Consider the following 27932-nt stretch of genomic DNA (forward strand, 5'->3'; position numbering starts at 1 on the left):
AGGAAACAGACACATGCATTAAAATGGGAACTCCTGGGACAGCTGCTGTAAATCAACCAGGAATTGTAATGCAAGGTAGGTTAGAGGAGTGTCAGCCAGGGGATGTAGAAAATATTCTGGGATATATTTTCTGATATGCTCTGTGTAAAACTCATGGGACAGTCACTGAACATCGCCTGTTGCTGTATAAATCCCCCACAGGAGCAGAACATTCTGGGAAGCTGGGAAGACGTGAGGGGAAAGACAGCAACAATCAGAGGCTTAGAAAATATTACTGAAAGGACTAAGGAAGACTTAAACTAGTGAGGGAGGTTTGATAATTCCCCTCATATGCAGAATTATTTTATAAAAAGGCTGTGGATTATCCATTCTTCCTGTTGACTGAGGCTGGAAGGAAAAGTGTTTTGATTTACAGCAAATAATTTCTGGAAGTCTATCGGGAAACCTTTCTGATGATGGGTTTGGTGGAGATGGTGGATCCTGTAACAGCTCTGAATGACAGGTTGTTATAAAGGGGTCCTTTGCTCCTACTGTTTGCTACAGATCAGCAAAGCAGATCTGATGGTGACAGCGGGTGCCACACTTTCTGTCATAGCCCAGACTCACAAGCCCGCAGAGGAGCACAGGGACACAGCAACATGTGAAGCAGCAGTGCTGCACAGACACCACAGCGTGTGCCTGGAGGTGGGCACTCTGCTACTACACCAAAACCTCTTATTTTCCCTTGGAGGACTCAAAGATGATGACCATGCAGTACATGTACAGGTACCAAAGAACACTGTAAGCTCTTCATCTCTAAAAGAGAAAACAGTGAATATTACCACAGATATTCTCGATTCGACTTATCAGGAGAACAACTAGCACAGTTATCAGTATTCCCTTTCTGTTAAGTGCAGGTTCCTAGTCACGCTCAAAAACCATCACCTTCCAGGAGCAGTTATGCACACAGGACTCTATCCCCTTACCAAACACTAAGATTATTTGAGCTGGAAACAGAGGCGCAACACTTCTGGCTGCCATTATAACATCCAACACCAGACTGCCTACCCAAAGGTACAACTACGTGCTTGTTTCCCAGAAAAAGACATTCTGCCTATGGATATATGTGTGCACAACTCTTGATGACTTCATTGGACACTACACCTGTACCCAAGGGAAAAGATTTTAATATCATGATTATTGTCTGAAGCTGCGGGATGAGGTCTGCTCCTGCCTGGCTATCGTAAGCACAAAGGATGGCTTTCCTTGGATGGGGAGGCACAATGAACGACAACAAGCACCCCGCGTGTTGTTACTCCATCAGCCACAGTCATGTTTCTCCACGATCACAACATTCACAAAAAGCTGTCGTTACCTGAATGTTCTCGACAACATCCTGTGTGAACATTTGCTAGGCAGGAAAACAAAAGGTCTGACTGACTGCCATGCCATGCCTATAACACATTAGCATCAGTGAAGACATTTCTGTACTTTCTTGCAGAAGCTGCATAGGCATTAAAAGACCGAGTACATAGGACGCTTCACACCTCGAGTCATAAAACAGCTTCCTACCATGTGGATAACTAAAGCCAAAACTGTGTTCTCTGAGCATGCCCAAAACTACCAACATGGAAGAGCACCCAACACAGATACTTCAACAGAAGAACAAGAGGCTACCATGCACCATCCAAATAAAACTTCTAGAGTCTATGAGCTGGGCAGAGTTTCTGAACAGCATGCTAGAAAATAAATACATCAGTGTCACTCTGCCATGGAAAAGGCAATATCATTGCTTGCATCTCGCTGCAGTCTTCTCCATGTTTTAAATCAAACGATTCATGAAAAGCATTATTTGAAGACAGAGCATCAGGAATGTTGTGGAGCGTCGCAGATCTGCCTTGCTAACAACAGGCTGCAAAACAAATGAAGTTTGGACATTAAATCGCACCCCCCGTCCCACCCCACCCAAACCCTGCATTGTAGATAACCTATACGTTCTGAGGATACAGTGAGAAATCATTCTATAGTATATTTAATTATAATTTATAAAAGTCTAGCTTGGACACAATCTCTGGTCAGTAGCAAAGTATCGACACATCACAAGAGGAACGATCTGTTATTATCCCTTCACTGTAACAAACAGAAATCAGCATCTCGAGAAGGTCTCTGGGGGTATCATATCACAACCAACTGCACTGAGTAAAATAATATGCCGATTTTACAGATGGAGTTTGACAAGAAGTAACATTGCATTTGTCTTGGCAAAACGAAGCACAAACAAAACATTTCACTGGTACAGTTACCATGCAAATGCATGTTGAGTTCGTCATTGTTTTTAACCCCAAATCACAAGAAGCATGCAGTTTTCCTGCCCCCCCCCAACTACTGTATTAGAGATAGTCTGGGTAATGTACCTCTTTGGCGTAACCATAGCCTGTCAGGCAAGGTTATACCACTTTAGGAAAGAATACAAGCAAAACTCGATCATATGTGTGTTTACACAATGTACATTTTAACCATTTAAAAAACAAAACATGTTACATAGATTCTCAAACACAGCTCTGTCGAAAATGAAACCATAAGCTTAAGAAATAGTTTTTAAACTACAAGGCCACCCCATTATTTTTATGAACAATTTAAAAAGTTCCCACCCCTAAAAATCTGCCAGTATGTCTACTTCCTCCATTGTAACAGTCTTACCCGCTCTCTTAACACAATCGCTTTTTGCTCAACAGCAACAACAGTTCTTACATTTTTTAAGTGTATGAGATAATGGACTCCGGGATAGGTATAGTTCTTAAATGTGAAACGATGGAACATTTCGCCTTAAATGTGTAATTGGTCAATTCAGGTGTTTCATGGCACCACCGCTCAGGCAGGGGCTGCTGCTGTTCACTGATATGAGTTCTGACTTTTGTTGGCATCTAGCTCCACGACCATACTTTCATGTTCAGAACTTGGGTACAACACCGATGCACCGGACGCTCTGGTAGGCCTGCTGCTCAGAAGCATACAGGAACTATATTTTCCATATTCCCTCATCCAAACGAGGCGGCAGCCTCAACGCAGCACCTTTGGCCAATACAGAACTATTTGGATGTGAAGTAGAATCTATTTTGTGTGTATTCGTTTAAGCAACTGCAACAGGAGACGTAACTTGCAGGGTCTTTATTAGAGTGTTACCATCTTCCTCAGCTTTATACAATGGAGCCCTTTGAAGAAGACAAATGAATTGACTGAATCCTTGTGGCCAACGTCCTCTGTAAGTCCTGTAGTACATTCTGACCAGACGTTTCTCCGTTCTTGTCATACAACAGCTGCTTGAAAGCTTCGTTTTCAATGAGGACCATCATATTTTTTAGGAAGTATCCTTCGCAATAGGAAGATAGTTCTGTGACTCCGAGAAACTACAAGAAGTGAAATTAGAGAAAGATAACCATTCTGATAAAACCTGGTCAGCAAGAGCAGTGCCTAAGAGCTGTACACAAACAAAAGCACAAGCTGAGCCTTTCAGACTGGCCCCGTTAACACTTACAGATACACATATTGCAGGGGCACGAGTTAATCAAACAGTATTTTATACCAATGATTATGGTTACAAGCTCAATGTTAAGGGGCTGAAGCTTTGGTCCCTTGGAAATTGCTAGGAGTTTTACAACTGAGGTCACTAAACCCATGATTTCATTCTAGTAGCCATGTCCTAAGCCTGTAAGTTTGGGAAGAACTGCAAGAGACCTTCGAGTTTCATGAATTCCATCCTTAGCAAGAGTGGGATTCTTGACTGCAGAAGTCTGTCATGCAAAGTAACAGGTTTTAGGGACCTCTTGAGGAGGAATGAAGGCTAAATGTTAGTAACCCTTGGATGAGTGAACTCAACTGTGTGAGGAAACCAAAATGATCCATACTGGCCATTTGATGGGTGACTCATAGTGGTCATCACCCCCTGGTTACCTCCTGCAGTCACACAAGCAGTACAGCCATGATACATAGGAATTTAAGATACGTGAGCTTACAGAGGAGAGCTCAGCACATGTTCCTGTGCAGGTAAGATCCTGCTGAGTCTGAGCTCTGAGAAAAGCATGAATCTTTGGCTCTGGAGTGCATCTGTGAGGCTAGGACTGCTGGGAGATTTCATAACTTTGGGTCCAGACTGTAACAACTGCACAGCACTGTTATCCTACACCATCTTAATGTTATGTTTGGAGCTAAGAATGGAAATGGCTAAAAAAAATATGACAATGAATACATATTAGGACAAGGTAGGTTCTATCTTCCAGAGGAAAATTCAATTTCAAACCATGCAGGTTTTCAACAAATTATGAGTGCATTACTTTGCACCTGGGTGTGACAGCATATGTTTGAATCTGTATTCTTCTCCAAAACACCACTTGTCTCTATTCATCATTTCAATATATCCACAGTATTGAGAAAGTGCTGGGTTGTTTTTTTTTGGCCAGGCTTGTTCTAAGGCTCAGCTTGCAAGCAGTGCAAGCACTGAGTGTTTTAGACAAGTACTTGACTCTCCAATTGATTTTGCTGGAACTTTGAGTAAAAAGCAACTGGTATCTGGTGGTAACTGATCAGTCACCATTATAAATCCTATTTGCCTGGTGACTTTCTTTCTGGAGGAAAGATGTAAATGAAGCCCTGAAAGTGATGCTGATCAAAAGGTAGTTGCAATCCTATGAACAGAAAACCATGAATGATTTAATATTTTCCATTCAGTTTTTAAATTGCAAGTGAGACAAAATCCACATTCTCTCACCTTCCTAGCAGTACTTCACCTCCTTAACCCACGGCCCTAAACTCTTGTTCCTACAGCTCTCCACCCTGATAAACACTCCTCTCCTATAACTTATCCCCCTACCATGGACAGTGTTCCAAATCTGTGCTCACTTCATCCTATGCTTCTACCAAATTAGGTCTTAATTGTGATGAGGAAGTCTGTACTCCCTGTGTCCAGGTCAGCTTGCTTGCACAGTAGCAAGGACTAGAAATGGTTCCCACAGAATGGAAAGGCAGACCGTTTGCTGGCAAGCTGTGTCTGAGCTGCCTGTGAGCTCCCCTGGCTCATGAGGACATCTGGTCTCTTCTGCTGTGTGCCATTCACATAAACAAGAAATGAAGCTGCAGTGTGATGGGAGCACTCTGAGCAGAACAAACTGGGCTTGGCTTAGTAAGCTGCACAACACAAAGACCAGAAGCAAAAAGATGGAGACGTCTACTCTTCAGACAGCAACAAGGAGAGGTATTTGAACTAGCTTTAGAATGTGTTCACATTCTGAAAACCTAGCTATCGCACTGTGAAGCTTAGCCCTGCTAATTTACTGGAAGCAGGGTCAATTAGCCCATGAAGAGCTCTGAAGTGATGTAGTTTAACCAATTCCAGAAGTCAGGATTTCACTCCCAGCTAGTTAGCTCTGTAATGTGCTACATGTCAATGCAAACATGACCCTGGCCTTTAAAACCTCTCAAGTAAACCATCTGCACTGACTCTACAGAGAGATGAAGGCACAGAAAACTTGCAGGCTGAAGCCCTTACTGGCAGACAAGGAACCAGATCTAGCCAAGAACACTGGGTACCTTCAGTCCCAGCATTGGCAGTGTAGAAGTCCCTCAGATGAGTCTAAAGCTTGGTATATGAACGTTACAACCACATTTCACAATCCAGAGAAAGCATGTGATTTTAAAACAAAATTGTTCAATTTACTTTTGCTAACAGTAATGTAAATTGAAAAGTTCCCACATGAACTTGAAGATAAATGAAGTATTTTTCAAGAGTACTGCACTGGTGATTTTATTTCCTATTACAATAAATGGTCCTGCAAATACACCTCATTTTTTATTCATTTTAAGTGGAACTTTATGCCATATCAAGCACTGATTGCATAGTATCCGTACATTGAGATCTAACATTACTACTCAATGTAGGAAATACCTGATTGGAATGGAGGTCAGATCTGCAGAGGCTTGGAGCAATCTGCAGGATTACTCTGTTCAGTCAAACCTCAGTACCACACCACAACATTTTCATGTAGTCTGTGTGAGGAAAATTGTTCAAGAATTGCTTTAAAAATTATTCATTTTAACTATTTTTGTATCATTTCTATCTTCCAAGACTTAGTACTTAGCAGATGAGGAAGGGAAAAACTGAACCTTGTCCATGTGGCTATGACCTTCATCAGTGACCTAAAATAGGTTTTCTAGGTCAAAACATGCCATGTTTTTATGCCTGATGGCTTCCACACAAGCTAAGTAAATGATTTAATTCCAGTCTCTCCTCTCCAAGACATACAATTCTCACTACTGTGCTTGCATGGCTGTGAGACACTATACTTCGACAACGTGGCATTTTCATATATTATAAAAAAAATAAAAGCATATATTATAAAAAAATATAAAAGCTGTCACCAGCACTGCGGGGTTTAGGCAAGAGGCAAAAGGAACATTTATAGGAAAATGCAGCCTGGAAGGTGAAAAAGAGATATCTTACTCAGTTAGGTGATTCCTGTTGAGTAACTTAGCAATTTGGGTCACTGTGATAAGATACAGATCTGCCACAAGTAGAGACTGAACCATAGGAGGATAGTAGGAGGATGAGAAGTTGCCACAGATGTTCTTAGATGTGACTAATGACTGTCACTCTCCCAGGTACCTTTTACAGTCCAGAATGTGAATGACAAATGCTAAACATGCAACAAACATACTAAGCACACGACATATGCATTACTACTTATCACCAAAGTGATCTATGAGCAGGAGGACAGACAAGTAACACACATGTAGTTATTTTTACCTTGGCATGATTATAAATATCCACGCAGTTTTCTGTATTAATGCTTTTTGCACAAATGATCTCACAGTGTCGTTGTAAAGCTTCAAGCTGGAAAAATTTAGCAGCAGAGAGAAGCTAAAAAAAAAATAGGAAAGAAAGGGAAAAAAAAATAGTCAAAAGTGGTGAGCAGTACACATTCAGAATTTGGTTCTTTACTGCTTCATTATAGTTTTTCTCTGCCCCTGCTGCAGTCTGAGTTAAAGCACTGACCGCTGACAGTCAGTCACAATGAGAGGGTTGCTGTAGTCTCCTCTAGATCTCACTGTGGGAAGGTGGAGATGAAAGGACCGCCACAGCCTGTTCAGGTCCATACGCTGGCCTTAGGACAGATATCTGTCCTAAGATAAGCGACAGACTGGAGAGTCCCTGGTCACTTTGCAAACATGCAAGGAGGAATCTGAAGCTACATTCCAGGAAAAGAAGGTTTGGATTCAACTGTTCCTCAAGATCTGTCTGAAACACAACACCTGGGTTTGATGTGCGGATGTCAGCAGAAAGGCCAGGACCATGAGTATAGAAGAATTCAAACCAGATGACAATAACCACCCCAGGTAGTCTTAAAAACCTAGAGAGAGAATAAACTTCAAACCTCTCACCTCAGCAGGCTCAAGGAAATAGAGTCAGGTCTCCACATACTCCTTGCTCTATCTCAGCAGCAGCAGTAAGGTTATGTTGAGGCCATAGGCACTGAAATGCTGCCTGGTTCCAAATGACAGTGAACCAGCTTGATGTGAGGCAGCACCTAGCACCACTAACATGAGGGTAATGCATCCACATTGCTGCACTAACAGCTCCTGTGCCATCAGGACTCACACCGACATCTCACTTTGGTCCCATACTAACCCAGGAAATGCAGCCTGGACTAGCGCTGCTCTGGAGATTTCAGTTTAACACCATGAACATTAAACGTAACCTGGAGCCTGCAGCATGAAAACCCGGCTTAATTTGTGCCTTTTCCTGCTGATTTCAATACCGCTTGGATTGCCTCCTTTTTTTGTCCTTCTACAGCTGGGGGAGTGAGCTTCATTTTCTGCCTTTCCACAGTCCATCATCACCTCTGGCTCTTAGCCCTGGTTTAGAAAGCAGATTGAGGTTTTTCACTTCTTTACGCCTTGCTCTAACCCAGGAAGGTCCCTTCAGGCTGAGCTGGTCACATGTTCTGGCATTTATAAGAGCCTTATCAACACAGACTTCAGGATAGAGAGGCTTCTCATGATTCCCGAAACAGCTGTTATGCTACTAGGTAGGAGCACTTGGGAACAAAACCCTGAAACTGCCCTAACATTATTCTGACTTCTCCTATGCGGTCTGCTCAAGTTCTGCTTTAGTCCCATAAATAAATCCAAGTGCTGGAAATCTGCAGCGCTGATGTGATAGCAGCCAGCTGGCCTCAATTATGAATTGCAGCAAAGATTTCTGTGGAGTATTTCTGGTGCTCCTTGTTATCATATTTGTAATAAGGCAAGTTGCTAAATGCAGTTTTGAAAGATAAAGCTAAATCCTATTCCAGCTGCCTCTGTGGCTCAAGCAGTCACGTGCTGGTTTGTAATTACTTTAAACTGTGAGGAACCGTAGCCAGATCTGTTATCAACAGATCAATCAATCAGCCATACATTCTGGAATCACAGAAGTTTTGAGATGCCATGAAAGTAGAGCAAGCAGCCAGCTGAACTGCGGCACAAACTTTTTTCAGTGTGGGTCCACCATCTGCAATGGACAGGGATGATCTCAGTCTTAGTTCCATCCCCTGGTTGCCAGCAGGATTCATACAGATGCCCCTGTACCCAACATAATTGCTACATTTTGGCCACTTTATACCTCAAAGAAAAACTGTTCCCCATTTATAGTTAGCGGTACTTTGGTAAGAGTCAAACCCCACATGGGTGCTCCAGACAGCAGTGCGATAGAGATATCTGGGGCTCTTCAGCCTGGAAAAGAGAAGGCTCTGGGGAGACCTGATAGTGGCCATCCAGTACCTGAAGGGGACCTACAGGAAAGCTGGGGAGGGACTTTTTATTAGGGCATGTAGTGATAGGATGAGGGGAAATGGTTTTAAACTGGAAGAGGGCAGATTCAGAGTAGATATTTGGAAGAAATTCTCTACAGTGAGGGTGGAGAGACAATAGAACAGGCTGCCCAGCAAGGCTGTGGATGTCCCCACCCTCGAGGCATTCAAGGCCAGGCTGGATGGGGCTTTGAGCAACCTGGTCTAGAGGGAGGTGTCCCTGCCTATATTAGGGGGGTGGAACTAGATCTTAAAGGTCCCTTCCAACCCAAACCATTCTATGGTTCTATGATGGGGACAGATTAATTCATGTAAGCAACAATAGAAGATCATGGGTGCAGTAGCTCTTATTTTAGCTTTTATTGTCCTGTATCCCTTTTGGCTACCATTAGTTGTCAACAGGAAAGCTCCCAAATGACTATCACAAATTTGTTCTAATGTATCTTAGTTCTGTTGACTTGGTTGAATTAGGTTAATCAGAGATGGTAATGACAGCGCACAGTATCTGGAAGAGAAGGACCTAACATCCATACAGGATGTGTGACTATGCTGAAGGTTCCATCAGTTCCAGAGGGCTTGGCGTGGCCACTGCAAATGGGCACAATGGCAATGGACTTCAACACCCAGTAAGAAAGTGGCAAATAATTATCTCAGGGAGCAACTTAAGGTTTTATTCAGAAAATGAGACAGTCATATGCTTGAAACTGAACTGAACTCCACCAGGATTTCTTCTGTGATTAAAGTCAGTTGCATGCCCAAAAATTCTCTGGAGTGATTGAACCAAATTGGATGCTTTAAAGCTGCTGAGAAAGGTACAGACACATAAGCCTGGGCTAATAAGCCAGAAGTAAGAGTGCCGTAGACAAGCTCATTGGCCCAGCTCAACAGAGCACCTCATCTACTAGGCTGAGAGACAGAGAAGACAACGTACTATGCTGCTGGGAATTGTTTCCAGACACTGGTAACACCTGCTTTGCATTTCCTTGTAAGAGCATCACAAATCACCTCAGCAGATATTTTCATTTCAGACAAACTATTTTGTCTGGTGATCATGACTTTTCTACCTGGGTACTCTGGGCACTCAGCAGGAGGCAGTGATGTCTCTTACGGGAGCGCTCATGTCTTGCCCTTGTCATGAACCCTTGGGTGAATGGTAAAGAGATCACTTAGCACTGTTCCCCCTGAAATTAACATAAATGTATCTTACCTCCATAATTTCATTATTTTTAATCAAGAGTGACTCTGCACCTCCATAGTAAAGATACTGCATAACAAGCTGTAACAAAACAAAGGGGGTGTTTATAAAAAACCGTCAAAGGGAGCAAGGAAATGGTGAAATTGCAGATTTCACCAGAGACTCTCCAACATCAAGGATTTGTAGATAAAACTGGCCAAATCCTCCTAATTTCAAGATATATTTGGTTATTCTCTCTCTGCACAGTTCAATAGTTCCTTCTCATGGGTAATCTTAACCCTTGCCAGCCATGTTGTCCATGCTTTCTCTTGATGCCCAAACATTGTGCAGGAAGCTGATTAATTCATTCTGAGTTTTCTACGTCTTTTCCAATATAGTGCATCATTTATTAAGGACAATATAGCATATATATTGGTTATTCCTTTATTACCCCCTTGGCAATGGGACCAACACCTCCACTCAGCTGTGTGAGGGCATGCATGGATGACAACAAATAATTGTGGAGGCTTTGCACTGTAATACGAGACAACTAAGATATCTCTGCAGTGAGCTTCCAGCAAGTTTAAAGTCACTGTAATGAGCTGGGAAATATCTTCATCTATAACAGTCAACACATGGAACTGCCTGGGCTCTGACTCAAGGGAAGGGAAGCATATACAAGTATACACTACAGAAAATATATTTTCATGGCAAAAAAAAAGTGATTGAATAGCATTGCTAAAGAAGCAAATGAACTATGTCTGGGAGCCTGTCCATTAAATGCAGAAAAAGTCAGCAAGAGAAAAAGGAATCAAGTACTTCCCAGTGACACGCTCTGCTTTATCTGCATACTCTGTATAAGTGAAATGTATGCTATTGAATCTGGTTGGGCATGACATTTGCAATCAATAGCACTATGCAGCTTAGTGTATGCAAGGAGATGGATTCTGTGCTCATGGAACCACTATTCTGAGCTATATGCTTATCAAATACACATGTATTAGTTTGGACAGGGCATGTACAATGTTTCTATGTTTCTATTCAAATACAATGTGAGAACTGACTTTACCTGAAAGATGGGGTACTTCACATAGTTGATCTCAATACAAGTACTATCAGTTGAGGGCTTGCTAGACAGCAATGCTTTAAACCTAAATAGAAAGGAGCAAGATTGAAATACCAGCCCAATTATCTATGTGGAAAACTATGGCAAAGTGGAAGGACAGCATCAGCTCTTACAAAAACAGTACACTGAAATGAATGGATTTGTCACTGAAATGCATCAGGATTCAGACAGCTACACAAAATAAAGTTCAAATTGAAAGGAAGAAGCCTCTCTTTTAGGAGATTTCAATTTGAAATGTTGGGAAAATACTTCTGATACCACAATAGAAAAAATGCATAGGGGAGATTCAGATACCGGAAAGAAGCATATCAAACTTGTTGTTTTGGTTTGGGCTTTTTTGCTTGAAGGAAACGTGGTTGTTTAGGAAGTTGCAATAATTCAAAACTGTGCACTTACTTTATTTGAAGATCAATTTCTAGCCTATTTCTATTATGCTGCAGCAAAAATGTTTTGAACAAAGCATTAAAACCACATTAAGGTTACTACTACATAGGCTTCATACAACTGTATAAGAAGAGATAAGAGAGAAAAATAGGTATGCTACTTTCTCTGATTATCAAAACCTAAAATTCAGACATAGGTTTCAAGATAAAAAGCCTCTTAAAGTTAATTATTGCTAGATATTCTTATTTGATTAGAAGGTGAGTGCACCGTCAGAAACATCTGCCCTTCTCTTGTCAATAATTCATCTGACCTTCTTGAGGCAGTGCAAAGCTTAGTTTATCTATCAAGACCAGCATTTGCTGGATGGTAACCTCTTCCATACCATGACTGCATTTTAATTAAAATATGGGTAACAATTGATTTGATCTTAGTAGTGTCAAACTCTATTTTGAAGGCAATTTAATAAGCTTGGAGATGAAGTTTGGATTGTGCTTGCACATCTTGAATTATAAAGTTGTGTACAAATACAGTTTGTGATCATCACGTGCGGAATACTCTTGAAGGCTGAGTTGAGCTGGGTGACCCACACCCAGCCTTCTGAGCACAGGGATGAAACCATAAGTACTGCATTTTGATACAGCGTGACGTTTCCTATGCATCTAATTCTGAATCAAGTGATAGTATCTTGTTCCTCCTAGAGACTGTGTACACGGATGCAAGACAAGATTTAGCTGCTCACCGGATAAATGACTATTAAGAAGCAAACTGTTAAGACTACTCTATGTTTAAGGGCTGGATGCAGCGATGAGCTCCATGCAAATGTGCCTTGGTGGAATGAAGTCAGCTGTATGGCCAGAAGCGTGGAGCATTTACAGGTTGGGAATCTAGTGATGGGAGCGCTTGTTAATCAGAAATAGGCTGCTGAGATTTGCTGCTTAGGAAAAAAACTTGAATATTGAACCATTAACCCTCGAAGAATCTTAACAACAAAAATACAAAAGCACAAAATCAATTTCTATTTTTGCTAAGAAACAGAACCATCTCTATGTCTTACCGTGGTGATGCAGTAAATAGCAGCACTCTATGTGCATAAAATGGTCTTCCTTCCACCAGAAATGTAACATCTGACATCTCTTTGTTGTTAAGAAAATGGGGATCTAGAATTATAGAAAAAAAAAAAAAAAAGAAGAAGAAGAAATAAACCACCAATAAATTTGGTTTGGGATCATGAATGTACATAATATTTTCCTGTTTTGACAAAAGAAGACAATGGTGTAAAAGGATATTGTTCATAATGAGTAAAGCCCGTCAAGCTATTTTGGACTGTCTGAAACAGGAGACCCACAGACAGGCACATGGAGTTCAGACTAAGGAAATTCAAAGCTTTGAAGTCTGTGTCAACCTTTGCTGAGATGATCACCAGCCAGCCCTGCCACACGGAGCTGGCACAGCTTCCCAGCTCTGTTCCCCAAAGCAAACTGCAGAGAAATATCCTTAGCCCATACCCTCCCCTCCCCCTAGGCAGCGAAGCCTTTGTGCCAAGGGGAAAAGCATGCTGGAAATGGGCTCACTTCTTCTCTAGGTTACATTAAGCAGGGCTGGGAGGGCCATGCCATCACAATGTCACTTGAAGCCAACAACAGTGGTTCACATTTTCTCTGACTTGTACACTCAGCCTGCAATGCAGATTTCCCATAGCTCTCCTTAAGGACCGAAAAGCATCTTCAAGTCATGCTTACCTAAGCGAGAGGTCTGCTTGCGCTTGATTTCAACAAGCTTTGGAATAGGGTAGGGTCCATAGCAATGAGTGAAAATGACAGATAGCTGCTGACTTATCACTTCATTCTAAGCAAAAGGAAATAAACACAAGCAACATAAACTCAGTATTCAAAGAAAGACATTACGTTATGCTCAAGAGCTGTTTGTTTTGAAGCTGAAAAATGTGACTGCTGAAACTTCATTAAGAACCAGAACTTCAGTGTTTGTTATAAACTACCTGTTTGTTACATCTCCTGTAGGAAGCAGGTAAAATGGAATGTCCTCTCCTTGGGCCTGATTTTCCCAACAAACTCAACAGCCACCATCCCTTCCAAATAAGCCATGCTCCTTTATGAGAGCCATTTCACTTCATTTTCAGACTTACTTCAATATAAAATACCTTTCTGTTGCTCTTTGGGAAATGGGTCATTGCTATGTTTTAGAAAACCGGGGTTACCAAACAGAGCTGTATAGCCAGCATACATTTCTAATCACAACATTCTCACAAACAGAATGTCAGAAGCATCACAGAATGCTACTGAGGCTCCTCATTTCACCCCAAGCATGTTATTAATATGATCTTATGCCCCTGGCATTGGTTTTGGCACCACTTCTCTGAAGAGACCACCAGAACCTCACAGAACCAGACCCTTGGGTCTTCCCAGAGAAGCCTTCAATGATAATGAAATGAACTTAGTGCTGAGTCACATCTGAAAGCAGGATTTAAGAGTTTTTTGCAGATTTTATCCCAGTCTTTGCTGGTAACTGGAACTTCTCATATTCAATGGAGACACACAGCTAATTCCTGAAAATGAAGTATCTTGACTTTCAGCTACCATGTTGGTTGGCAATTCACTTCCATACTGGGAAACCATGAAAAAATGAGATGCTTAGATGGTCCAAGACTAAGGAAGTAAGCAGGTACGGGAGTAAAATAATAACAATATAAACAATGGAGGAGTTTAGCTGTTATACTAAAAATATCTTCAGGCTTATTAAGCAGAAATTGAAGTCTTCCTTCTCTGAGCACATTTCAGCTCAGTTCTAAAAGTAGAAATTCCTTAAATCCCACATGGGATGAGGAGGAGTGGCAGAGATACTGTAATAACTCTTGCACCGTATCTAATTAAACAGGGTGGGAAAAGGAAACGAGCTGTGCCTTCATAGGCACACGCTGATGTCAAAGGAAATTACATGCACTCGCCTGCAGGCAGAAGTTGGCTCCTATTACTACATCAGACATAAGACTGAAAGAAATATTGGGATAAGAGAGATACTAAGAAATACTGATACCAAGAGAGACCATTCAGCACGGCATAGGAGCAGCCACCAGTGAGGGCTCACTGTTGTGGCTCCAGGACAACACCGATGCAGTGCCCCAGGAGCATCTCTGTTCAGCGTTGGCAAAGCTGGAGCTCTGCAAATCGCTTCACAAAGGGAGTGAATCACAGGGCAAAAAGAAAAGGAAGATTTAAAGCCAGATTTACAGAAGGAAGTGACTCAGCCATTGGGAGGGATGGGGGGAAAGCTCCAGACAGACAGGGCAGAAAGAGCAATTGCTTCTCTGCTTGGAAGGGCTGTGTCGAAGCCATGCTGGCTGAGTCAGCCAGGGAGGAGCATGTCCGGGGGGATGCTCCTACCAGCAGGGTAGCAGTGAGCTGGAGGCGGCAGACACTAAGATGTCAATAAATACAACACAGGATGAATCTAATACCACATTCTGGAAAGGAGGGAACCTTCTGGAGAGGAATAAGAGCAGTGCCTACCTACACATACACATACGTCAGAAAAGACAAAGCATCTCCTCCCTCAGGTGCCTGTGGGAATGCACTGATAATAAAATACGTATCAACCTCCCAGTGCCTTGTTAGGAGCCAGAGGACTTGCCCACTGCAGACCAGGAAGTCAAGGTGCACTGAGACTGGGAAGGAATGAGCCAGCCACAGCCACGCAGGGTTGGGAAGAGGATACACACTTGTAACTTGAACTGGCATGATGGTCACATGCCAGCAAGCCTGGGAAGCCTGTCAGTTTCCTCAGCGTGAAATGGGTGATGAGCCCTGCCACGGCATACGGACCCCAGTCCACTATACAGCCAACTTGCTACTGACTGCACACAACCCTGCTGAAAACTGGTGTAGATAAAACTCTAATTAACTCAAAATGGGATTCACTCACATAAAAGAGGCTTTAGAACACTATGGTGCAGAACAAAGATGGGACAAAGGGAAAAATGACAAAAGAAAGGGAGACTTTAGGACCAAAGAGTCAAAGAAAGCGCAGCTATCAAGCAGACAGAGACACTAAGCATCATGGACCTTCAGAGCTCTCACACAGGACACTGCTTTCATTTAGCAGACAGGAGGCTGAAGACCTTTGGCTTCTGTTGATAGCTTTAAGAAATGCGCTCAGCTAGAAAGACAAAGCATTTAGAGTCATCACCAACAAAATATACCAAGTTTTCCTCCAAAAAGACATGGAAAGAAAAAAAGAACAACTGTTCCCCATGCAAATCTGCACATAGCCAAGCTTTCCAGGGCCCTGGCCCTGGCCCTGCTTCCCGCAGCCTACTGGCATCTCCAATAAAGCAGGCAGGAAGAAGCAGCAAAGAGGAGAGATAAAAGGGATGCTTCGTCGAAGGTGCAGTCTGCAATTGGATTGCTGGGGAAACAAAAATCTTGTTTTGTCAGAAGCCCAGTGTTTCTCTTGGAGCAAGTTGAGCTTGGCTGCCTGTGAAGCAACTGGAAACAACTACAGGCGACCAAAACCTGGTAGATCAGAATTGCTTCAGCAAAGAAGATGACATTCCACTGTATGTGCACCAGCATCAAGAAGCTCCAAAGCTGCCTTGGTTACCACATCCAACATTAAAATGGTTACCATTTTAAGCTCTAAGCATTATTCTTTCCTGCTTATCCATCACCTTACCAGCTGACTGTGTAAGAACAGCTGTAGGAGCTCTCTGCAGCAGTTGTGGGTGGTGATATCAACACCAGAGAAGAGAACCCATTTGTTTTCTTGCCAAAGTTTGAAGCTGGAAAACATTTTGCCTTGATGCTTGATGCTGAGATCCAGATCAAGGCCAGCTTCTTCTCAGATACGAGCATGCATTTGCCGTCAAAGGGAGCTCCATGTGCATCTGCTTGAACGGGAGAGGGAAGAAAGCTTGGCATAGGATATAATGAAAATATTTACCTAGCCATGGGGTAGTTTACAAATAGGCTAAAAGGAACAGGGAACAACAGTGAATCTTCTTAAGGAGATGATGCTTCCTGCAGAGGGTTGGTCGGTGAGCAAGAAACTTTGCTTTGTAGATACATGCGGCCTCCTGACTTAAAAGCATTCTTCAAGGGAGATCTAACGGAATTCCCCACACTTGAACTGTGAAAGGAATTCATAATTTCTTTTGAAGCAAAGCTGAAGGTTCTCAAGTTGCCAGAGCAGAGATGAGTGAATGATCTGAGAGGAGGTGAAGAACTGGGTGGGGTATCTTTTCCTGAACGCCTTTCTGATGATGAAGGTCTGCAGCACAACTCAGGAAAGGCTCCTGAAGATTGAGGCACAACCCATGGGAGAGTCTGCTTCAGTTCTTCTGACTGGGTTCAACCTGGTCTAGCCATTCTGGAATGTCCTACTGTACATATGTACTGGACACAGCTGGGACATACCAAGCCAGTTTTCTCCAGTGCCTGTGGAAGGTAAGTGTCATCTTGGCGGCTCATGCTCCAAAATCTCAAGAAGAAAACCTAGGCTGGATTCAGAAGATAGGCTAAGGTCTTGCCCTTTTCTTTTCCAGCGAGATCACACTCTGCTTTAGTTGCCCCCTATTCACAGGTTTCCTCATTGACTCTCCCTGGATCACTCAAACCCCAGGGGATAGGAATTCTGACTGGTCTAAGATACCTTGCCACCTCTGCCTCATTGCCTTCTACAGTGGTAACAATTTAGGCTGCTTTTCTTTGCTAACTTAGCCCTGGAGTGTCAGGCCCTTGAATTCCTCTACCACACAGCCACAAAAATAAACGCAGTGTTAAGATGAAAAATAACACCATCATTCTGAGTCCAGTGTTTGCCATTTAATACAGATCCGCCCTGCAAGCAGAGAAAACATGCTGCTCAGGGCACAGGGGTGCTGGCAAAGATAGCTTTTCTGTCTCTAGTTCTGAGGATGCTGGGAGGACCCAACTTTCTGCTAAACACAGAGAAGTGCTGCTTCCAGTCTCCTGTTCTGCATGTGGTCCCCAGATACTGTTCCAGCAGTGAAATCTGCCTCAGATCCACTGAGGAGTCATGCATGAACTTCCTTCCATAACAGGCTGGGATGCCTTTGAGTTATTCCTCTACTTATCCTCCCCTCTTCCTGTAAAGAGTCAATAAGTGCTAAGGCAATAGAGAGGGCTTTTTGTAGACCTCCCAAGCTCAAGCACTCAAACTCTGCTATAAGACTTTCTTTGCCATCTCTGTGAATCTTTGTCATCCTTCCCTTATGTTTCTGCAATAGTCCTCAAGCAAAATTCATTTTTTACCAGCTGCATCCAAACTGATTAAATGCTGCTTTACAGGGTCACTCCTAGATGATTAAACAGCACACACATAATTCATATTAGTCAACAGTTGCAAAGGTAGGGAAGCCCCAGAGGTTGAAGACACAGTTAGAGGCAGTGAACTGCATAACAAAATGGGTTTTGTTAGTGCCAGGCTCAAGTCATTCCACTGCAAATACAAACGGAAAGGAATTAATCACAGGTAAGGCACAAATGGGCCCTTCAGCTAGCTCTGGGAAAGCTGCCAAGTCTTCCTTTCAAAAGACTCTTTATATCACAGCTGTGCATTGTATGTAAAAAGCTGAGATCCCCGGGCACGGTCTAATCCCTGGGTGAGAGACCATAAAAGGGCAGGTGTCACATCCATGGCAGTTATTTATTGTCAATGAAGAAACGGCTCCTGCCTCTGGCAGCGAAACATTTTAGAAGGCAGTCAGAGTAGAAAAACAAATATCAAACCTGTATTAGTATGAAGAATTTGTGTTATGAAAACACAATACACGGTTAATAGTTGGTTATTAAAATACCACTTGGTACCTGGCGTTCACATCTCACACGGAGAATGCATGACGTACACGTGTGGATAACTTGCGTCCTGGTTATTCTGAACTGTTTAGACACAGAAGTACTACAAATGACAATGGGCAACATTACAGACCACTGCAAATTTTCAGTGAAACTTGCTTCAAGAAATCAAAATCTCAGTCAGAAGATCAATCTCTGAGCTCAGGCTGAGCATTAACACACGGGAGGGTATCAGCCACTCCATGGAACCTGTAAGCAGGCATTTTGGGATCGTGGAGGTTTTCAGGGCTATTCCTACTACTCGTATTGGTGCGTCTGTCTCCCCTGTGTAAAGGCTACATTTTTCTTCACTTAAAATATTCCAGCTGTTGGCCAAAATATTCAATTTCCAGATTTTATTTTTCAAGAAAAGTGAAATAGCAATAAAGAAACAGGACACCCATCTGAAGCTCCAGCTTCTAAACATTAAGCTGCAACAGAACAGGCAGGTGTTGTAGGCTTTCCTTCTGCTTTTTCTTTGCTGGAGCCATCAACATTTTTTCTCCCAACAGAAGAGTTAATGCACTTGCTACAGAGTCTACACATTGCTATTTCTGAAAGGATATATTAAATAAACACTTAACTTTCTAGGAGATTTTGGATTACATGGAGTTAAGTCACTGTCTAGAGATTACTTTGGCTTTTAAATTAAACAGGCCAAAGCTTCTCAGGATACCTACATGCCTGAATCCTTTTGGAATTGTAAAAAACTGGCTATTGCTTTAAACTGTTATTTATTCTAAATAACTGTCAACGTGGTATTGATGGCTGTTTTTCAAACAGTTCAACTTCCCAAATAACTCTGTGCATTCCTGTGGGTTTCTTCAGCTGCCTACAGATGCGTATGGAGCGTGTGTGAAACCCAGCAGGAATTTTAAATCCTGAGGAAACACCTCTGCAAACAGTTTCCTGCAACCTTTCATCAAGTCTTAATGCACAGTGTAATCAACACCTCGCTAATGGGCTATTTTTCAAAGTAAACTACTGACAGAACCTGATGGGAAGGATGAAGGCTACAGAGAAAGGGCAGTGAAGGACCTCCCATGATTCTTCAAGTTGGTTTTGCCATGGGCAATACACTAGCAGCAATACTCACAGTCCTAAGCTAAGGTTTCCTGGTGCAAAGCACTTCCAGAGCCAGGCAGGGCTCCAAACAACACTTCAGCACATGCACTTAATGTACAGTTAACAAACTTTGCCAATACGTTTCCCCAAAGTATACAAGGAAATGGCAAATAGCAACTCCATGCCCATAACATGGGTGGGAGGGAGAAGGCTGTGTTAGAGATTACTTGAAATTAAAAGATTCTTTTCATCCTCCAAGAACTAGGCCATAGACAATCTGATCTAAATTGCTGCATACAGAAAAAGCAGTGGACAAAACTGGCTCATCACCCAGTACTGCTGGTGACAGAGCTGTCTCATCTGCATGGATGGAGCTGGTGGATTGTAATGACAATGCAAGCTCATGCTGAGCCTCAGAGTGGAAATCTAAAACCATCCTCTTCCAAATGCTGATGGTTAGACTAGATGATCTGAGGAATCTTTTCCAACCTTAGTTATTCTATGATTCTGTATGCATGTGGACATACTCAGGACAGCCGCAGGTTTTCTTCCCTTTGACTTTTGCCCACCATCATATGAGAATGGCTACTGTCTATAATCACATGTAGGTAGCCTACTCTGTGCCTGAGGGTAAGGCCTGAGATCCCCGTGCTGGTTCTTCCTGATGGCTGCAGCTGACCTGCCAGCCCCACCTCAGGTACCACAAGTCCATAAATCTGGGAGCTTCCTCCCCCAGACTCTTCTTAAATTCTTGTTTGAGGGGCCCAAACTCAGTGTTGCCTCCAGTCCACAATTACAGTCACTAGTCAAGCAGATGCGGGGCACTATGACATGGGGCAAGATGTCAGTTCAGCTCAGAGACAAGCTCAGACAATGCAAACATCAGCCTTGGCTATAGACAAATGAGAGGCCCAGTAAGGAGTTCAGAGGGGTTCCACGGGCCATGAAGAATATGACACAGATACTGACAGGCAGCAATTCAGTTGCATCTTCTTGTTTTCTTCTTTCACAAGATCTCCAATGTCATCTTATCTTTGAGGCATTCAACCCTGTCCTGTACAGCAGCCCAAGTTTAGCTCACGGCTACTTGCTTCCAGAAGTGTCTCTCCAGCTTTTGTCACATGCAACCCTGTCCAAACTACTTTAAGCAGACCGTCTGTGAGCTCATCTCCCTCAGAGATGTGGTCAGTCCCCAAATGAGAGAGACTTTCCTCCTCATCCAGTGGTCCAAATCCCCTTAGTGAACCACACAGCTTCACTGTAAGTTTTAGGTCTGAATTTTGCCTTCTCTTAGGGAAGTGCCCTAAACAATGCTCTCCATGTCCCTTCCATCACCACTGCTCTCTGGTTTGGCAGGGATCTAAGCTGACTGCAGGACAGCAGTGGGGGCTAAGCCATCTGCCTGTTGTTGTAGCTTTGCCTCAGCTGCATGGAAATACTTCATTCCTCCATTCTCAATTCAATTCTGAGCAGTGCAGCTGATAAAAACATTAAAAGGCATGAAAGGAAATGAAAGTGCTCAGTCCTACTGGCAGCCACCGGGAGGCTGGGAACCAAATCCTCATTTGTGCCTTTGGAAGTCTTTCCCCAGGGCTTGAGTGCAGCGGTGATTGACCAAAATGCAATTTATTAACTGTTCTTCCCCTCCTATTTCACAGCTCTAGGAGAGGCAGTAACTCTAGGAACTACTGCTCAGGCGGTTTTGCCTGATTTGCTAATTCTTGTTACCACTCTGTGTTCCAGTCCTGTCATATTAATGCCAGCCTCTGGGCTCCAGGACACTCACATCAGCAGTGGTGGCAGAGATCCCATACAAGCTCTCACATTTGGACCCTGAGACCCTCTAGGTATGGGTATTAAAAAAATATAATAAAACCTGTTAGACAAAAGGCATTCCTTCTATCATGTTCTTTTAGACAGTACTTACTTTTTCTTTAGTCTTTTCCTTTTTTCATACCCTGCATGTCCTGGGAACCATTGAGAACGTTTTGTCCTACAGTGCAATCTGGAGCTGGGGTAGAAGGCCCATTTCCTATTCAGAGATCTGATCTACATTTCTGTGCAATTTCTGGAGAGTCTCTCAAGACAATTACTCAAATAATAAACTGATGTCTGGCTTAGCCAGGTTGTCACAGCTTCTGAAGCTGAGATTGCAACTCTGTAAGGCACTGAAAATCTGCCTGTTTAATTACCTTCATTTCCTTGTTCGGAAAAGGAGGCTAAGATCTTCTTCCATATCTCAACTCATTAATATTTGTAAATTGTTCTGAGACTGCAGGATAGTTGGGACTACTTATAGGACTGCAAAATGCCATTTCAATTAGGTACAAGTTGCCATGCAATTAAAATATACTGAGCATCACAATATGTAGCAAATGGGACATCTTGTTTTACATCACCCAAGGAGCACTAAGTGGCTTTGTGCTTTTGAGTTGCCTATTTTATACTTTTTGCCCTGAAAAACTCATTAAGGAAATGTATTGGGACAGACTGCGATGTTCAGTGTGAGCTGTTATCTCTCAAAGTTCCCGGCCCATGGGAAAAAGTACGTCCATGTGGGCAAATCAAACTCTCTCCTGACAACTCCACAAAATGCAGAAACAGAGGGACAAGAACCACAGCTACAGCCCTTCTGTACCTCTGCAAGGAGATTCCCAATCTGTGGATATATACAAAGAACAGTATCTGCTCTCAGCATTCCTAGGGAAGTGGATCCTTAGAATCTCAGCTGTCCTTGTCTGACTCACATGGAGTAACCAGGGAGAACTTTTATTGGCTCTTCCTCCTGCAAATGAATTTATTTTGATTCCTTCCAAAGGGCTGCTCAGAGTCTGCCCTCATTTCAGTCTCTAAGAGCTTTGTGGGAGACTGTTTGGGCAAGACTGTGGCAAGAATTCATGCCATTTGGAGACAATCTGTAAGCCCTCACAGTGTCCCAGAATGATTCCTTATTTTTCTAAGAATATGAAGCACTGTATGTGCATAGAATTGCCCAGGTTGGAAAAGACCTTTAAGATCATCAAGTCCAAAGCATGTGGTTGTGAATATGCACGCTCACGAAAGGTGAAGACAGGCAGCTCCTCTAGGCCCAGAGTCGGGAACAAAGATCAGCACAGATTTTTTTATCATACTTTTTCTGTGTGTGTAACATATATCAGTTGCTTTACTCCTCCTACACCTCCACATGTTAACTTTTAAGTGAACCCAAAGCAGAAGGTAGCAGTCTCATTGGCTGCCATGTCTCCTAGAGGACACTCCAGATGGCCCAGTCAAACATCTCCAAAAGGTATGATCTTATATAAATAACTTATTCTAATGACAATCGTCTATAAACCAGTTGGCTTTGGCTTCAGCCACCCAGGAGAACCGCAGCTAAAGCCATTCCTCATCCTAGATTACAGAGACTAAACTTAATCTCCATTAAGTTTTCCAATATGATTAGTTTTATATCAGCTTTCAAAACAAACAGCACCTTGCTGTTAGTTACTGGATGAACATGTATTAACCCAAGGCAGTTCAGACTACAAATCTGAGGATTTAGAATGATTTCCTGAAAGGTATATCTAAATATTCTCCATAAATACCCACGCAATACAAATCAACACCAAACTATCCCCAAAGGAAACATTCATGGGAGCAGAAATCAGAACAATCGCTGGGATAAATGTTCAGCACTTGGTCAGGACTGTACTCCAAGTCATCTTTTGCATTAGCATATAATAAATCCGTGTAGGCTTTTACTAAATATACTGTGCCTGGTATCCTTTAGTAGTGTGTGTCTGTACCAGAACTCTCTTCACATTATTTAGGTTATTGCTGTAGGTGCTAAAAATACTTGCTCCTTGCTGTTGCGTGTGGAGTTGGGTGAGAAACGTTACTTCCCAGTTCAACAAAGAAAACTGTACCAGCGTGTACTGTAACACATAAGAAAAAAAATAACCTTCACTTTCCTTCCTGCTCAGTGATCATCTCTTCTTCACTGTTTTACTCACATACCTAATGGCACCTCCTCCCTCAAAAGGTTTTGTTAGTCTGATGTATCTGGCTAAGACAACGTCAACTGAAAGAACAAACCTGGGGAGGCTGCAAGTGGAAACACACATAGGATTTTAAAAAATCATTCTGCATGTGTTCTCATAGAAACCAATCTCCTCACAAGTTTAGAAGTCATGATCCCACATTAAGGGAAGAGAGAATCATGTGAGGGGTTAAATAAACACAAAGCAAACATGAGCATCAGCTTTGTTGCACGGTGCTGTAAAGCAAGCTGGGTAAAGTCAGTCACTGGTTGGTTTTGGTTATCAGCATTTCTTGTGCTACAGTGACCCTTGTGATTTTAATTTCGCCACTATGAATTAGCTCCTGTTGTCTCCTCAGTTAGCATCAGTATTAAGATGTTGTAGCGGAAGATGTAATTAGCTTGTGTGTTTTTAACCCATGATTCCACAGTAAAGAAAAATGAGATACACAGTACAAAAGTAATAATCCTATACAGCTCTAAAGCAGCTTTGGGACCGCTGTGCAAAAACATTAGAGCAGTTTCTGCTGTACAGGATCAGAATGAGTCTGATTTCTTTAGAATACATAATTTATCCTACCTTGCTGGCTTTTAGTATCTCAAACATCAGAGGCAACCCCTGTGTGATGAGCTCTTCTGTGTACTCTTCCTCTTGAATGGACTTGAATTCCTTTAGCAAGCACTGGATGAGGGGTCGTCTGTGCTGCTGGAAGGATGTTCGCAAGGACTCCAGCCATGTGTGCAGTGTCCAGGGAACACCTACAGAAAGAGGACAGAGCTCACTCCCAGCTCCAGAGAAAGATGTGCCCTTCTGTAATTTCCATCTTCACTTGTATTAATCCTCAGATTTTAAGCAAAAGCTGCCAAATAACACTAGAAATAAAATTCCTATTTACCCACAGCTGAGAAGGCGGGTGGTTATCAAGACGTCCCAGACCTAATACACAGAGGCTCTCCTCCAACTGCTAAGGGAAATTGTGGTCCCTTTGCTCATCTAGCCCTCAGCTTCTCTGCTGAGACTGCCAATTTGAGGTAATTGTTGTGGTGCTCTGAAACGCAAAAACCTTTTGGAAACTAGATTTACATGAGTTCATTTGTTTGAATGTGGCCCTGGGGAGCCACTGAATGGAAACAAAAGATTTTGGTCACTACCTAGCTGTATTCAAACTGGTGGTCTTCAGACTACAACTTTTAGTTGTAAGCCCTAGCCTGTGTCCTCTACTGATCATTACTATTTCCCCTAAACAGCACTGGGTGAGTTAAGGAGCCTTTTCAAGTAGCTGTTTGTCATGGCAGAACCACTCTCTAGGAACTTAAAGGGAAATGTTCCCCTGCACTGAATGAGAAAACACACAAAGTTAATATAGTACTCCAAACATTAGGCTGGACGTGACCTAGTTTCTGTTCTTGCAGAATAGAGTGGGAGGAAACAGAAGCCTGGGATTTGGCAACATAAGGACTTTCCTTCCAATTCAGCAAATGCCCAGCACCTTGAGCAGCTCTGGTTCTCTCCTCTCACTCAGCACCAAGAGCTCTGCCTGCCCAGCGCACCTGGTAAAACAAGAATGTACACCCTGACACACAGAAGAGGTCCTCAGTGCTGGAGTGCTGCACTACATGAAGGCACAACAGCCACGCTGGCCTCTCTCCAGGGAAAAATTAATGGAGATCAGGCACAGAGTAATGGACACATAGTCCAGATTCATTCCCTCTTGTGATCCTGACCACTCTTGCCATGAGAAGAAGGCAGACCTCCAACAGGCTGCTGAAGTGCTCAAGCCCCATGCTGGCACAATTAGCACACTGAGAAGCCAGTTCACTGCTCTTCTCCTCAAAGGCTCATAAACCTTGGGAAAAAAAAGATGTTTAAACTGTGGACTGTGAAATGGCAGAGTGCAGAAGAGAACTGTTGGAAGCAGCAGACAAACACTGCCCCAGAGACTTAGCTAACGCTCTGCCAAGCAGCAGTGAAGATGGCTGCTGGTAGAAACTACGCTGTCCTGAAGAGCAGAATATGCTATGGAGCTAAAATGGCCCCGAAACCTGCAGGATCCCCTATCATGTTCCAGATGAAGGGTGGAAAATAAGAGATTGCTCTTAGAGTGTGTCTAGCACACACAATTTGACATAAAAAGCAGTTTGCTCTATTTTGCAGTTGCTTAGGCAGCAGGAATCTTAACTGAGTTCAGAGAAGCTCTGATAGCCTTGGCTTTAAGCCTGGGCTGACTTGAACTTACCTTCCCCATCCTCACCCACAAACCTGCTGGGAAACCCCCTGCAATTACCACCTCCATAGAAGTTCAGGAGGCTCAGCTGCAGTCAGTTTAAGCAGCAGCACATGAAAGACACATTTCTTACAGCGGTATCTCTGATGAGGCAGAGAAGCAAGGGTGCCAGCACTGACCTATACTCCGTATGTCAATGGTCACATCCACATATCCATGCTCAGCACTGTGGTACATGGCCTCCTTCAGGGCTTTCAGTTTGGCCTTGCTGTTGCGGCTGGCACAAAGCGGAGCTGCTGCAGAGTCAGGTAGGTCCGTCCCTTCGGCCAGTATCTCCTCCAGAGACAAGATATCACTCTTTTCCTTCTCTGGCTGAGCAAGTAGCTTACGGAAGACATTCCTGGCAATTACAGCATGACACAGAGAGGGAGGCAGGGAAAGAAGAGCAGGAGAGTAGTCAGTGGTGATGATACTTTGTGCAAGACACCTATCCAGCAAGCAGGTCAGAAATTACTCCAATTAATGGAATAGTTTACAGCAGTCCTAAAGCAAGCATCACTCTGTTAGCCCACCTCTTAGCCCACCAGACCACAACTGCAAGATGCTGCTGTAATGACAGCAACTGTACAGATGTCAAACAAATGGCAGGAACTTTGTGGGAACATAAACCCATGAGCTAAACGTGACTCTCACGTGTCTCATGACTTCTGGCACCTGCCCCACCATCGGGTTAAGGTTGGATTGCCTTTGGACAAGCACTCAGGACTTTCACCAGGGAGGCCACTTGAGAAGGGAGCTGTCTGGAGCTATGGAAAGCACCAGCACTGGATTAACACTCAAAGCAGCTTGGGAAAGCTAGAGCAACTAGACATTCAACAAGGCCAGTCAGGGCAGGTTCAAGCACATCACGGACTGTTCTGGCTGGGCGATCAAATCTGGGCCATCACACACCAGGCCCAAATTCAGCCAGAGACTTGGTATCTTCAGGTTCATACCAGCATAAGTTCATCAATCTCAAAGGAGTTGCTCTTGGTTTCCACAACTATAAGAAGAGAAGCCAGGCTGGCCACCATGTCACCTCCATCATACTCTGACATCCTCCCCACACCTGCTTAGAACCTCGCATGGGGTGACAGCAGGCCACGGGGTGTCCCAAAGGAGTGGTTTGGGGAGAGAGGGAAAGAGGAGGGAGCCTGTGTGGGCAGTGTAGAGGTAGGAGTGTAAGAGCCAGTTCTCAGAAGTAAGTTGTGGGTCTGTGATGTAAACAGAGCCTCAAGTCCTCCTCAGGCACATGGCTCTCACTCACACCAGCTGGCACCAAGGCCTGAGTAGTAAATGCAAGAATCCAGCAACAAGTTGTCTTGTCTGTCATCCCAGAGATCCCTCGCAGGCTCCAGATGGGCAGTGTTTTTTGAACCCACCCTGACATGCCATGAGCATGTTGTTACACTGGCAGCTCTTCTCTAAGCAAACAGACGATAGGTACTGTCTCTAACCTGTATCTATGTTCCTCTGGATGGCTACAATTAGAAAAGCAGGAACGTGAAGATCATAATACTAATCCATTGCACTGCAGTAAACTCCTGAACGTTGCAACATCATGCATGCCAGGTGCTTCATTTCATTACTTTCTTTAAAGAATTGCAGCATACATCCAACATTAAAGCACACAGGACTTTACAGTAAACACAGATGCAGGAACTCTGTTCAGTGACAGCAAAGGCTGCAGCAGTACAGACACAATTCACCCCAAACCTCAGAAATACGTCAACAAGAAATTCAGAAGGAATGTCTTCGGCATTCCTTTCCACCATCACATAATCTACCATTTAACAAACATCACATTGCAACACACCACGAGGAGTATCCTTCCTCTTCTTTCAATAAGATAGAAAGAGCAGGTTGTACCACCAACTGGTTTAATTCACATGCTAGCAAAAAGCCTTACATCTCTGCTCAGTTGGTGGCTTGTTTGATTGTTCATGCAGAACTTTCACCCATCTGCTCAAACCAGACTCCCAGGAAAAATACAACCACGTGAAGGATGCCACTAGACTTGTTCCCACTCTACCTGTGTCCATGAGCAGCGGCCTGACTGAAAGAGTTCATGTCACCTTGTGGAGTCATGGAAATGCCGTTCCTGTACATAGTTCCTATCATGGGGTCAGCTCCTCGCTCCAACAGCAAACTGACCAGCTCGAAATTTCCTGCAAGTCAAGAGATGCACGTTTACTTCTTTTAAAATCCACTGTTTG

The 27932-nt window shown here is 43.2% G+C and overlaps 1 protein-coding gene across 6 annotated transcripts in view; it reads right to left on the reverse strand.

Moving 5' to 3' along the window:
- Positions 1 to 1988: 1988 nt before the first annotated feature.
- Positions 1989 to 27932, reverse strand: part of BTBD11 (BTB domain containing 11) — a 154562-nt gene continuing 128618 nt past the window's right edge. For 3 of the 6 annotated variants that reach the window (XM_032445084.1, XM_032445085.1, XM_032445080.1), the window contains 11 exons: positions 27749 to 27884; positions 27174 to 27197; positions 25857 to 26077; positions 24033 to 24211; positions 18343 to 18414; positions 13243 to 13348; positions 12558 to 12660; positions 11063 to 11144; positions 10027 to 10095; positions 6776 to 6889; positions 1989 to 3386 (listed from right to left, as the gene is read on the reverse strand). In XM_032445084.1, the coding sequence (XP_032300975.1) occupies positions 3177 to 3386; positions 6776 to 6889; positions 10027 to 10095; positions 11063 to 11144; positions 12558 to 12660; positions 13243 to 13348; positions 18343 to 18414; positions 24033 to 24211; positions 25857 to 26077; positions 27174 to 27197; positions 27749 to 27884 (1316 nt within the window). In that variant the 3' untranslated portion in view covers positions 1989 to 3176. The remainder of the gene's footprint in view (positions 3387 to 6775; positions 6890 to 10026; positions 10096 to 11062; positions 11145 to 12557; positions 12661 to 13242; positions 13349 to 18342; positions 18415 to 24032; positions 24212 to 25856; positions 26078 to 27173; positions 27198 to 27748; positions 27885 to 27932) is intronic. The other 3 variants (XM_015863770.2, XM_032445083.1, XM_015863778.2) reach the window with 3 other exon arrangements.

This window comes from Coturnix japonica, chromosome 1 (assembly GCF_001577835.2).
Source record: "Coturnix japonica isolate 7356 chromosome 1, Coturnix japonica 2.1, whole genome shotgun sequence".
NCBI lineage: Eukaryota > Metazoa > Chordata > Aves > Galliformes > Phasianidae > Coturnix > Coturnix japonica.